The sequence below is a fragment of the Saccopteryx bilineata genome, chromosome 4, assembly GCF_036850765.1.
Source record: "Saccopteryx bilineata isolate mSacBil1 chromosome 4, mSacBil1_pri_phased_curated, whole genome shotgun sequence".
NCBI classification, from domain to species: domain Eukaryota; kingdom Metazoa; phylum Chordata; class Mammalia; order Chiroptera; family Emballonuridae; genus Saccopteryx; species Saccopteryx bilineata.
This window is the reverse complement of record NC_089493.1, coordinates 194925840-194939881: the sequence shown is the minus strand read 5'-3', so window position 1 is coordinate 194939881 and position 14042 is coordinate 194925840. Positions and strand designations below refer to the sequence as shown.

Sequence of the window (14042 nt, the reverse complement as noted above, 5' to 3'; positions counted from 1 at the left end):
CTTTCCAAATGTCTCTAATAATAATAACACACGGAATAACTCTAGAAAAGTTCCCTCAACCAGATTCCATGAGAAGGGTCATTCTGCTTTGTATGAAAATAACAGTCCTTACTATCTGAGCACTAAACCCCAAAATAATTTAAAAATGGGTCCAGCTTATTACTGATATTTCTCAGATACCAGCAAGGGGAAGCAAAACTTCAAAATTCTCCTTTGTTGTTGTCCAACTTGCCGAAGACTTCTTACAAATTGCCTTAAAAAAAACAAAAAAACAAAAAATACCTCCTTTTTGTTGTTGTTGGTTTTTTTTGTTTTGTTTTTTTTTTACAGAGACAGAGAGAGAGAGTCAGAGAGAGGGATAGACAGGGACAGACAGACAGGAACGAAGAGAGATGAGAAGCATCAATCATTAGTTTTTTGTTTTGCATTGCGACACCTTAGTTGTTCATTGATTGCTTTGTCATATGTGCCTTGACTGTGGGCCTTCAGCAGACCGAGTAACCCCTTGCTCAAGCCAGCGGCCTTGGGTCCAAGCTGGTGAACTTTTGTTCAAACCAGATGAGCCCGCGCTCAAGCTGGCGACCTCGGGGTCTCAAACCTGGGTCCTCGGCATCCCAGTCCGACACTCTATCCACTGTGCCACCACCTGGTCAGGCAAAAAAACACCTCCTTTTGAACGTAACCTGCATGTATTGATATATTATCCCTTTCCTTCTCTCTTACAGTATTTCCATTACGAGACAAAATAGAGTCCAAAGAAATCTGGGAGAGAGGGTGGGGCAGGGGCAAGGACACAATTAATTGATGGCGCCGGGCAGGCCGAGGTGGAGTGGAAAGGCCCGAGATACTAAAATTTGGCCCTGTTGTCCTCTCATAAGGACAGACAGTCTTTCCTGCAGGGTGGGTCCCAGTGGTGACCACTGCGCTTGGCACAGCTGTGATGCAAAAGATGTTGAGAGGAGGAGTGTAGGTGGTATAAGCCAGGCACATCTGTAACAGGTGCTCAAACCAGGGAAGCTATCACTGTGAGCACTATCTTAGTCCCGATGACAACAGAGTGGCTGAGGGTTTTAGTTACAACTGTGTGATAAGCATAGATCTTCAGTGTTTATTCAACAGATGGTTGAGTTCTCACTGTGCAACAGCACAATGAAGGCTTAAAAAAAAAAAAAGAAAGAAACCCCCCAAACCTCTCAAGGAGTGGAGAGCTCACTGACAGAGAGGAAAATCTGTCAGTAACTGTTCAGCACTCTTTGATGCCTGCTCAGCTCCGCCTGTGTCAGTCACCCCTCCCCCCCCAGAATGAGATACCAGGGGTAAACAGTAAACAGATGAAAACCAACGCTCTTGTGGTGGTTACAGTGAAGCAAACACAGGCCACCACCTGCAAACAGCTGGCACCCTGCTCTAAGTGCTTTCCCGTATTACCATATTTAATCTTCACAACCACCATAGGAGGAGGGTACTGTTATCACCCTTACTTCGGATAAGAAAATTGGGGCCCAAGGGCAAGTGGAGGAATATGACATTAATCAAGTACGTACAAAAATCTGGGATAGCAGGAAGGATGGATCGGCTAGCTACAGAAGTCCTCTTCTCAAAGGGCTGGAATGAGTGTCTAATAGGAGCAATGCCTTGCATGTTTCAAGTGGTTTTCACATCTTGAAATACAAAGCACTGTCAGACACAGTTGGTGTCCTGCACCTTAACCATGAAGCCCAAGCTGTGATAAATGCTATTTAGCCTATTAAAACCATTCAAGTTTTATATAAAAAAAAAAGAAAAGAAAGAAAAAAAGGAAAAATCACAGCTCTTTAAGTATAAGGAATCATCATTGTGATTTTCCTGATTTTCTTTTGCCAGAAATGAACGGGTCTGTTAGCTCAGGTCCCAGGCATCTGTCTCTGATAAGCACAGGAAGGTGACCAGGGCCATCTCCTGAACTTCTCCTTCCCCTCCTGCTACTAGCAGGGGTTTCCCTTCTCATAACCCAGGGCCGGGGCAGGGCGGAGGGAGAGGAGCACTTCGGGTGCCTGATGGCTGCCTCATCATCTGAGATCTGTTCTGACCCCTAACCCCAATCTCTCTCATGTTTACTCTGGGCCGCGCGTTCTAATCAGCTGAACTTTTATCCCTACTTACTTTGGGCAGGCTGTTACTCCTCTGTGCCTTTTCCTGCCCTTGTCTTCACTGCTTTTGCACCTTTTGAGGCTACTGCTGCTTGTAACATCAGGAACAAGACTTGAAAAAGATAACTGTTAGAACTGGAACTGGGGTGTTTTCAGTTTAGAATTTCTTTTTCTGTTCCAGTCATAGTCTCAGGTGAGTAACTGTTAAAAATGTACTCTTGCCTGGCCTGTGGTGGCGGCACAGTGGATAAAGCATCGACCTGGAATGCTGAGGTCGCCGGTTTGAAACCCCGGGCTTGCCTGGTCAAGGCATGTACAAGAAGCAGCTACTGCAAGCTCATGCTTCCCGCTCCTTCCTGTTTCTAAAATCAATAAATAAAATCTTAAAAAAAAAAAAAAAGGACTCCCTACAAGTCAAAATTAAAAGAAAAAGGTAAGATTTTAAATTAAGTTGCTCTCTGAAATACTAATTTGCAAAATGGAGAAAGGGAATGGTACATATTAGTTTAGTTTTTTAGAACTTTTTACCCATTAAAATGGAATCTATAAATCAATGTTTTTTTAAAAGCTTACTTAAACATAAAAATCATCCACACACAGAAGAAAATGTAAACACTCCAGAAGGTAGACTACAAGTGAGAAGTAAAGTCTCCTTTAACTTTAACTCGGGAGTTAACGACTACTATGCTTTGATAGTTTTAGTGAAGGAACTGCCATTGTGTAGGAACTTTTAAGCCTGCAAAGTACCAAATAAATAAAAGCAACACACCTGAGCACCTTCTCCTGCCTGCTCTTCCCCCGAAAGCACAGGTAGCTCTCGAACAGAAGGCTGAGAACCCTTGGTTAGGTATCAGTGGGGTGTTCTTTTATTTTTGTTCCCTGGGCTGGGAAACACATTCCAGAAATACTTTTCATTTAGTTTTGAATGAGAAACCAGCAACATTTTATCTTATTTACACATCTCCACTTTATCTACAATGATTTGAGGCAGCCCTTACAAACAGAACACAGTCCCCCCCCCAAAACGATAAACTAGAAAGACACTCAAGGTCTGGAAAACATAAATAGAAAGATCAAGTCAAGGTTGAGGAAAATAACAAAAGTATACAAGCCTGAAAGGTCAGAGAGCTGTAATTACTCTGTACACGTCCACACGTACAAAGTTTATGGAGGAAATTATACCCAATAGTGGTAGACACAAAATATCGAGTCTTCTCCTGGCCAACGTCCATAAACTACTGTATGTTACAAGTATGCCTGTTTTACTACTGTTCAAAAGTCCTCGTGGGGTTATAGAAAAGGAAGTGGTTTGAAAAGATCCACTTCACTGGTTGGGGTATGTTTTCTGGAGGGACTTTTGCATTGTGTTGTGTAGCAAACATGCTTGTACCTACAATCTGACCCACACTCCCTCCTGGAGATTTAGTTTAAGGAAGACTCCAACAGATCTGTGCAAAGCTTTACAAAGCTTTACCTGCAATGATGTTCCCTGCAGCGCTTTAACAGCAAAGTACCAGTAACGATCTTATGCCGAGCAACCCAGGACAGGATCAATAAATTATGACAAAGAGTGGAGTTCTGTAGAGCCATCAGAACAAGGCACAGAATTACTGATGGACATGGAAAGATGTACTGAAAAATATTAAAAAGAGGGTCAACAAGAACGAATACTGTTATCTCTGGGCTGTGGGTTTCATGACTTACTTGCAGCATAATAAATACTCAAGAGAAATTTTGGAAATTTTCTGGCATCAGAGAAAAATATAGTTTTGAGAAACAGATTAAAACCAAAACACACACACAAAAATATGAATGTTGTAAATGCTAAGAGGGATAATTTGGGGGACCTGTTCTCAAGTATGTACAACCTAAGTGGGGAGAAGACTCAAATTAAAAACATTAGAAAGGCCTGACCAGGCGGTGGCACAGAGCATCAGACTGGGATGCGGAGGACCCAGGTTCGAGACCCCGAGGTTGCCAGTTTGAGCGCAGGCTCATCTGGCTTGAGCAAAAAGCTTGCCAGCTTGGACCCAAGGTCGCTGGCTCAAACAAGGGATTACTCAGTCTGCTGAAGGCCTGCGGTCAAGGCACATATGAGAAAGCAATCAATGAACAACTAAGGTGTTGCAACGAAAAACTAATGATTGATGCTTCTCATCTCTCTCTGTTCCTGTCTGTCTGTCCCTATCCATCCCTCTCTATGACTCTGTCCCTGTAAAAAAAAAAAAAAAAAAAAAAAAAAAAGGCACAAAAAACCCCCCAAAAAACAAAACAAAATGAATAAATAAAAACATTAGAAAGTACTAGCCTTTAAACTTCCTGACTCAACTGCAACTCACTAAAATTCTTTTTAAAAACTAGTCGATCATGCCTTTAACAGTCAAGTAGGAACAGTGTCAAGAAAAGTCACATAGAAAACGTAAAAGGTACTTTCATTAATACTCAATTAACAGGAAAACTCAATTAACCTAACACTGCATGCCCCCCAGCATTCCAGTTTGTTCAAATATGGCTCATCTCCGCCAACACCTCTTACACAAACCTTTTGATGTGTTCAGCTATGATAGGTTAGTTTACTTTGTGTTTCATTCTACTGAACACCACAAGCGTAGGCCTGTCTCGGAACCACGTTCCCAGGTCTTGGTTCTGTCCTTCTGACGTTAAGTAACTCATATGGACATCAGGCTTCTGCTGAGGTTACGGATGTCTGGTAAGCGTGGGTCAAATCGTTTTGTTTGTTTTGTTTTTCAATTACAATTTTTCATTTGCTTCCTTCCACCCATCAGAGTGGCCAAAATGAAAAGGAAAATATCAACTTCTGGCGAGGATGCAGTGAGCAGCAGGAACTCTGACACACTGCTGATGGGAATGTAAACTGGTACAATCACTTTGGAAAACTGCCCAGCCGTTCCTACCAAAGCTAAACATTCAAATACCTCATAACCCAGCAAATCCACGTCTATATATACAGCCAAGAGAAAGGAAGGCCGATGCCCAGGAGACACGTACTAGAATGTTCATAAAATCTAGGGGCGTCTGAAAACTATCCGAACGCCTCTCAGGAGAAGAGATAAAGTGCGATTTATCCACACAGCAGAATACTATCCAGCAAGAAAGAGCGAACTAACTACAATCACTCCAATAATATGGGTGAATCCGATGAGCACACCGAGTGAAAAGAGGCAGACAAAACAGGCCAAACTGATTTCTGTGCTCTCAGAAGTTAGACGCCCTTGGAAGGGGTGCTGGGACTGGGAAGGAGGGATGTGAGGGGCGTCCACGGAGCTGGTCCTGGTCCGCTTCTTGATCTGGGTACTGGTTACACAGGCGTGTTCAGTTTGTGATAATTTAGTGACCTACACACACCAAAGTACACCTTTCTGTGCATATATTATAGTGTAATAAAGCCTTAGAAAGCAAAAAGACTTTTGCAAATGCCAATAGCAGCCAATGTTTGTGCTGCTTTTAGAGCCACTTCTAATTTGGAATTGCAGAGGAAACAGCTGTGTGGAATGCCGAGGAAAACAAAAATCCAATTTGTTGCAATTCCACAGACATCAGGACTCCCTTGCAAGTCTCCCAGGGGCTCATTGCAACAGACATGCGAGGCAAGAATTCATACCCAAAACTGGAATAATGTCACCAATGTCAACTTGGAAGCAACCTGACACTTGCGAACGGTGTCATGTGTCCAAGTGGTCCCAGTCTCCCAGGCTTCATAATAAAGGTTGCTGCTCTATCTGCCGGGCAATCATGTTATCATAGTTTTAAAACCTCTTTCTAACCAAGAAAAAAATGTTATGACAGAAAAAGATATCTATTGTTTGGCTCTGTATTTCCATTTTCCTCAGACAAAAGGCGACGACATGGGGCCCGTTCAGCTTAACAGTGGTGCCTGGCAGCCTTTCTGCCTGTGCCCAGCACGTGACTTTGCTATCCCCCTTTTTTTAATCACCATGGTGCCAAGAGCAAGGTGGCTGGGCTTCTGCAAATCCCATTTTATCTTCAGCACACCCGAAGACAGCAGTGTGATGGGAACGGACGAAGATGATCAGACATCGTGTAAAGTTCCAACAATAAACCTAACAGGCAATTTTAAGCTTCAAAAGCTAGACCTGTGCAGCACAGGCCACACTGAAACCAACTAGGCAGGGACGGTCACTTACACATCCCCAACTAAACCCAAGTGGAGAAAGCGAACCATCAAACCAGTGGTTCTCAAAGTATGTGCCACGGCGCACTGGTGTGCCCTGTGGTATTCCAGAGAAATATGTGCCTGTTGGGGGCCAAAAAACCAACAGAGTTTTGGAGTTTAGATTTTTGGGGGACAGAGGTGTGGGGAATTAGCTGTAAGCTGACAGTCTGCCCAACCCCCCACCTCACTTACTTGCCTGATTAGGTTGCAAAAGACTGTTAAGTTGTGGTGTTGGATTGTTTACACTACCCCCCATGTTCCCCAGAAAGACTGGAGGCAAGTTTCCTCTAGCCTTTGTTTGGTGTAAAGTTAAGATGATATATGTATGGTGGGGGTTTTCTGCACTCAACACAATTAAGAGTAAAAAGAGAGGAATTCTTCAATGTATTGGGGAGGAAATAAGAGTTTGCCTTTCAAATATATGCCCAAACATTGAAGAAATTGCTAGGACACATCAGACTCATGTTTCTCATAAACATAAGAATGAAAAAACTTAACACATTTGCACCGGAACCAACCGAATTTACTAAATCTTACTAAGAATGTAGCTATATAAATAAAAAGATAACTTTTTTGTCGTTTTTTAATTTTTAACTCCTTTTTACAAACTCTAAAAAGCATAACTCAAAAAAGTAACATAAAAATGTTTTTTAATGTCAGAATAAATTTAATTTTGTCGTATTTATTTTGTTTAATTACCATAAAATCACACTTGGACTTTATATATTTTTCTTTAATATTTGACTTAGTTATTATAACATATTTCTCAGACATCTGTATATAGTGTGCCCACAATTATTTGTAGGATTTTATTTTTATTTTTTTTTGTATTTTTCTGAAGCTGGAAACGGGGAGAGACAGTCAGACAGACTCCCTCATGAGACCGACCGGGATCCACCCGGCACGCCCACCAGGGGCGAAGCTCTGCCCACCAGGGGGCGATGCTCTGCCCCTTGGGGGGGGGTCGCTCTGCCGCAACCAGAGCCACCCCAGCGCCTGGGGCAGAGGCCAAGGAGCCATCCCCAGCGCCCGGGCCATCTTTGCTCCAATGGAGCCTTGGCTGCGGGAGGGGAAGAGAGAGACAGAGAGGAAGGGGGGGGGTGGAGAAGCAAATGGGCGCTTCTCCTATGTGCCCTGTCCGGGAATCGAACCCGGGTCCCCCCCACGCCAGGCCGACGCTCTACCACTGAGCCAACCGGCCAGGGCAGGACCTTATTTTCTTAAAAAAAAAAAAAAAAAAAAAAAGAAAAAGAAAGGCCTGACCTGTGGTGGCACAGTGGATCAAGTGTCAACCTGGAACACTGAGGTCGCAGGTTCGAATCCCTGGGCTTGCCCAGTCAAGGGACATACAGCAATCAATCAGTGAACAACTAAAGTGAAGCAGCTATGACTTGCTACTTCTCACTCCCTCTCCCCTCTCTGTAAAATTAATAAAGTCTTTAAAACAACAACAACAAGGTTTTGTTGAAAACATGCCAGTGATGATGAAGTACCAGAATGACAGAAAATGTGGGTGACATCTGAGATCACCACATCAAAAAAAGGTATTTGGTCTGTGCATTTGTTAGTCTCTAAAAATTAAATTACTAGACAAAAACAGGAGGGGCAGAGGCTGGCAGGGTAAATGGCATGTGGGCACTGGCCACTCAAACAGGCTTTGGGACTCAGTCTCTCCACGGTAAACACACGACCTTGACAGCAGATGTATATTTAGAATGAAACAAACACTCTATAAAGTGTCAAGGCAGGGTGGGAACTTGGCATAAGATAGGTGCTTACTAAAGGTCCATAAATTCAACACACACGCACACCTACTATGTGCCAGGACCTGCTCTAAGTGGTCAAATACAACGAAAACAAAGCCCTTTCTTTTGGGAGCTCACATTCTAGTTGGTGTGGGAAGAGAGATCAACATAATAAATATATTATACCCTAAGGCAGTAAGAGCTCCAAGGGAACAGGTAGTCAGGTAGGGTCTCAAGATGGATGACGCTGTCTGCAATTTTAAACAGTGTTTGAGCAGGCCTCCCCAAGAAGGTGGTATTTAAGCAAAGGCTTCTGTGTCCCCATTCCTTCTTTCTCTTTTAATCTTCCCCCTTCACTGCTGCTTTAGCGAGAGGAATGTAGGTATGACATCCCTGGATGATGTCACTCATCCCTCCTCAATTTCCTAAGACTGACCAAATCTAACTTTTAGGAAGGTTGTGGTTACTCTGAAAGACTTTCTTTTTTTTTTTTTTTTTTTGAACTTTATATCTTTCTCATGCCACTAAACCATATACATATACTCATCAGAAAACCATGCAAAGTCACAAGCAAGCTGCAAATTATGGGATATACTACAGACGGAAGTCTGGGAAAAGGGAAGAATCTTTGGTTTAATTCTTCATTAGCAACAATAACATTACTTGACATTTTGGGGCTTATTATCATGCCATTTGTTTGTGAGGCCGTAAAACACATATCCTCCTGGGATTCAGCGCGGCTCTCCAGTAACCATTTGTCTAAGTATATATTTAGAAAACTCTGCAAATATGTAAATATTTAAAGATATTTAATACTGCATACAGAAGATCGCGCTACTTTACAATCCCCATTTTTCTCTAAAGAATTTACCCCTATTTCAAAGTTGAAGAAATCTGAGTATTTAAAAAACAAAAACAAAAAAAACCCAAACAAGCAAGTCATAAAAATCTCATTTGCAGGCGGCTTTTGTAAACACACCCGGTTAGGTTATGGTTCAATTAGTAAAACACTGTAGATTGCTAGGTAACAAAGAAGGAAGTCTCCCTCCCTCTCTCTCTTTTTTTTAAGACCTAGCTAGACTCATCAACACACTGCCAGTAGATTTTTACCATATTAGGCTTACACTGTTTTCCGTTTTGGTAGTGGGGAAGCGACTTGGCGAACAGGAACCCCAGGAGCAGGAGGTGAAAGATGTCAGTCAGGCTTCCAGTTAGAACCAGGAATGTAGAATTTCACTGTGCATGCACTTCCATCACAGCCAAAGCAGGAGCTAGCAGTATTCATGTCACAGATTGTATAGACCAGGGGTCCCCAAACTTTTTACACAGGGGGCCAGTTCACTGTCCCTCAGACCGTTGGAGGGCCGGACTATAAAAAAAACTATGAACAAATCCCTATGCACACTGCACATATCTTATTTTAAATTAGAAAACAAAACGGGAACAAATACAGTATTTAAAATAAAGAACAAGTAAATTTAAATCAACAAACTGACCAGTATTTCAATGGGAACTATGGGCCTGCTTTTGGCTAATGAGATGGTCAATGTGCTCCTCTCACTGACCACCAATGAAAGAGGTGCCCCTTCCGGAAGTGCAGCAGGGGCCAGATAAATGGCCTCAGGGGGCCGCATGCGGCCCGCCGTAGTTTGGGGACCCCTGGTATATACACTTGTCTGGAGCTGTAAGTTCTTTTTTAAGTTATTTAAATTTTTTTTCCCCATTGATTTTAGAGAGGAACAGAGGGAGAGGGCGGAAGAGAAGCATCAGCTCATTGTTTCACTAGGTTGTCCCATTTAGTTGTGTACTCATTGATTGCTTCTCCTAATGTGCCCTGTTCCCTGACCGAGGGTCAAACCTGTGACTTCTGGTGCACTGGCTGGAAGCTTTATCCACTGAGCCACGTGGCCAGAGTAAACTGAAAAATCTTATTCCATCATCTCAACACAAAACAAAGGACCCTAAAATATTAACAAGGAAATGGCGATTAAATCCATCAACAGGCCTGACCTGTGGTGGCACAGTGGGATAAGGCGTCGACCTGGAACACTGAGGTTGCCGGTTCAAAACCCTGGGCTTGCCTGGTCAAGGCACATATGGGAGTTGATGCTTCCTGCTCCTCTCCTTTCTCTCTCTCTTTCTCTCTCCCCTCTCTCTAAAAATCAATAAAAATAAAAGATTAAACAAAAAGATTAAAAAAAAAATCCATCAACAACCATCTGTGAGCGTTTAGCATGTTTTAAATCACCCGGGAATGAACAGCCATGAGGGATGTACTGGTCTCTGATCTTCAGTGTGGGATAACTTCGCAAACTATGCAAACTATTTACATTGCCTGACATCGACAAATACATGTAAAGTAACCCAAAACCATGAACCCCACACTTTTCCCTTCCTGCCCCAGTTCCTTGGGTGATGTGACATGCCCACGTGATTGGCATTGGAGGCACTACTGTAATTGGGTATAACTGAGTCATCCCTGAAAGTGAAAGTCAGGAATAAGTGGAGGAGAAAAGCAAAGCCAAGTTACCTCGGAGCACCTGACTGCTTGTCTCCAGTTGATTATCTCCTCTCAGATAGCAAAGATAATGTGCCTGATTCTTGGAGGGAGAGGGGCCAGGAGGAGAGGAATCTGTGTGCTCACTTTTTAAAGCTTTGGTGGCCCTGCGGAATCTTGGACTCTGCCTCAAATTTGCAATGATCTGCATTCCTCAATTACATGCAGTTTTTCCTTAACTGATAAGTCATCAGAGTAGCTGCTACTCCCCAGCCCCCCCCCCCAGTTTAACTAAGACTGTTTCATTTACACGGCTTGAGAAGGCACCACTGCGGCCTGACCCGGCATCTTCAGGAAGTTAAATATTAACGACCCTAATACAAATGTAAAACTTTTAACATTCAAATTTCCGGGGTTTCTAAACCCCTCTATTAAAGAAACACCTAAGAAACCAGATTTTGGTCACAGTGACGTCATGAGCCCCACAATGCTGTGTCCGCGGTGCCCAAGTATCTACAGATTACAATTCCCAGGTTACAGCACTTCTTTTTATTCAGAAGAAGGAAATTAAATTCTTGGAACTTCTAAAGATGGATTATGAATATATTTTCATGCTCTTTCAAAATCCTTACCCTACAAAAGTCAACCAACCCTTCTTCCTTCAGGAATTCATTCACACAGACCTTGCAAATCTAGAAACCACGTTTTAGGGTTACCACCACCACCAAAAAGTCTATAAAAAGGATCACTCTGTGGGCCTCAGAAAGGACTATAAATAAATTTGGAAAAGGGTGAAAAGTCTCCGGGGTTCCAGGAGCCTAAGCCGCACGTAAAACAAAAGTCGTTTTGTGTTCTATTAATAGCAGATGATTACACACGTATCTTATTTCCATGGGAATTCATTTAGGAAGGACTTAAAACTTCCTCCGCGGGCCGCTAATCCCAAATCTCTGTTACTGGGAGAGTCGTGTCATGAGGACTGTTCAGGCTCGGAGAACGGCCACCACGGCGCCCCGCGAGGTCCGGTCAGCGGGACGGCGCCGTCGGGCGTTCCTCCGACCCCGCGGACTTTAGGGGACGGCCCGTGGGGAAGGCCGAGTGCAGCTGGTCGGAGGGGCGGTTTTCTGGCCTCCCCGCGCCGTCCGGCCCCGGGGAAGCGCGCGCAGCGCCGGTTCCGGCGCTCCGGTCCCGGGCTCCGGTGCTGCCCGGGCTGCGAGGAGTCGCTGGGAGCCGCGCGCGGCCCCCGACACAGCCCCGACCGGCCCGCCCTCCGCCGCCTCCCCCGAGGCCCCCGGGCGGCAAACGAAGCAGCTCCCGGCGAGGCTCCGACGGTTGCAGCGGGGGGCGGGGAGGGGAGGCGCTCTCTGCGTCCCGGCCCCTCTGCACCCCCGGCCCCGCGTCCCGGCCCCTCTGCACCCCCGGTCCCGCGTCCCGGCCCCGGTGCACCCTCCGTCCCGCGTCCCGGCCCCTCTGCACCCACCGTCCCGCGTCCCGGTTCCTCCGCCCCCCGGCCCCGCGTATCCGGCCCCTCCGCCCCCCGGCCCCAAGCCCCGGCTCCGGCCCGCGTACCCGGTAGGTGCTCTCGGTGAGCCGGTTCACGTCCTCCGGGCCCTTCGACATGGCTGCGGCCGCCGGGCGCGCGGGCAGGACGCGGCCGGGCCTCGTGGCCGCCCGATCTGGGACGGCAGGAGCTCCGGGCCGCGACGGAGAGGCCCTCGAGGGTCGGCTGCCGCCACAGCCGCGGGCCCGCGAGCGTCGGCGCGCGTCTCCGCCGCCGAAATGTCAAAAACTCGCAGCGCCGCCGCCCCGCCGCCGTCGCTGCGGAAGACCCGGAGGAGCACAGAGGCGCGGCCTGACGCCAGCTGGACAGGCGGGCCGGGCCGGGCGCCCCACCTGAAGCGGCGGGGTGGGCGGGGCGGCACGGGGAGCGCGGCCAGGGTGGGCGGGGCGTCCCACCTGCGGCGGCGGCGGCGGGCGGGGCCTCTGTGGGCGGGGCGGCACGGGGGAGTGCGGCCAGGATGGGCGGGGCGTCCCACCTGCGGCGGCAATGGGTGGGGCCTGGGTGGGCGGGGCGGAGGCGCGGTGGACCACGTGGGCGGGGCGTCCCTCACCTGTGGCGCTCTGGTTGGGGGGCGGGCAGAGGGCAGAAGGAGGCAGCCAACCTGTGCCCTTTCGCTTCCGGCGGGAAGCCCCTGGTGGCGCAGACACCGTAAGTCCTGGGCTCAGTTCCGCTTGGACAGATCCAGCACTGGGCGATCAGGCCTCTGTGGTCCTAGAACCCTCTTGGCTCCCGCACGGAGCCGGTCTCGGAGGCCCCGAGACCACCCTTTCCGCAGGCTCTCCCTTCCTACTCCCAACCCTGCCTTTTTGCAGACCGCGGGGAGAGGGGCCCCCGTCCACCACTTGCCTGGATTTCCCCTCTTGCCCCCTCCTCGCGCCACCCTCTCGCTGACTCCAAAGATCTGAGGGACCCCATGGCCCGGGTTTCCATGGACGAAGAAAGGGAGCCTACCGTGTGCAGTTTGGGAAGCTCCTCATAAAGTCAAACATTAACAAATGCCAAGATCTGGTTACGGGAATGGGAGTGCGTGTTTAAACTCTACGTTAGGAACGACCTTTTAACTCAGTGCAATTTCACCATGATATTGACAAGATTCAGAAATCCGTGCCGAGCTGAGGTGTGGAGGCAACTCCTTTCAGGACTCAAGAGTCTGAGCCGGTGCAGTGGCTCCTGACACTTCCTGTTCTGTCTCTACCCCGCCCCAGCCTATACCCGGAGGATCCAGAACAGGCGTCTCCCAGTCGGAACCACCACTTAGCCTCTGAAACATTCACTCAACAAACTTGGTGGGAGGCAATAGTCTCATTTTTTAAACTCTTATCTGGGTGCAATTGCATCTTTTATGGGCTGTTAGGATAAGAGGCGTCTCAGCTGCTCCTGTGATAAAGTTCACTAGGAAATGCAGACAAAGAAGGCACTGTGTGGCCCAGGTGAGAACTCCAAGTGTATGAGATGCTGCTGGACTTAGAACAGAAACAGACACTTGGACTCCGGGGCGATGTTATCAGATTTGCAAGGTATAAAATGTATCACGCTTAGCAACCAAAAGGTTACATGTTCTTGGATGTTGGGGAAAATCAATCTAGGTTTCGGGCAGCTGAAGCAGCTGCCTCCTATTTTAACAGGTTTCTAGCGTTAGGCTCATAATATTTGCCAATTGGGTTTGTACTTGCCAATGGAGATGTGCTTGTGTCCTTATAATCACCTCCGTTAAGAATTAGGGTTCTCAAAAATCTCCATTTTCATTTAAACTTGAAAATCACTGCCTTGCCTTTGAAGATCACCCTTTAGAACTTCCCTCTGTGCCTTCTGATGGATGGGGTCATGTGACCTCAGCTGCCAGGCAGTCACCTGAGGAGCTGGGAAGAGAACAGAGGCTTAACCTTTAACACCCTAAGGCTCAGCAGTGTGATTT

The 14042-nt window shown here is 46.7% G+C and overlaps 1 protein-coding gene across 2 annotated transcripts in view; it reads right to left on the bottom strand.

Annotated features, from left to right (window-relative positions):
- Nucleotides 1-13033, bottom strand: part of BAIAP2L1 (BAR/IMD domain containing adaptor protein 2 like 1) — an 81852-nt gene extending 68819 nt beyond the window's left edge. Inside the window, exon 1 of one of the 2 annotated variants that reach the window (XM_066273348.1) lies at nt 12678-13033. Coding sequence is in view for 1 of the 2 variants with exons in the window: in XM_066273347.1 (XP_066129444.1) it covers nt 12136-12186 (51 nt within the window). In the remaining variant the exon portion in view is untranslated. Of the gene's footprint in view, nt 1-12135; nt 12452-12677 lie in introns of those variants that run through there. The other variant, XM_066273347.1, reaches the window with a different exon arrangement.
- Nucleotides 13034-14042: the final 1009 nt, after the last annotated feature.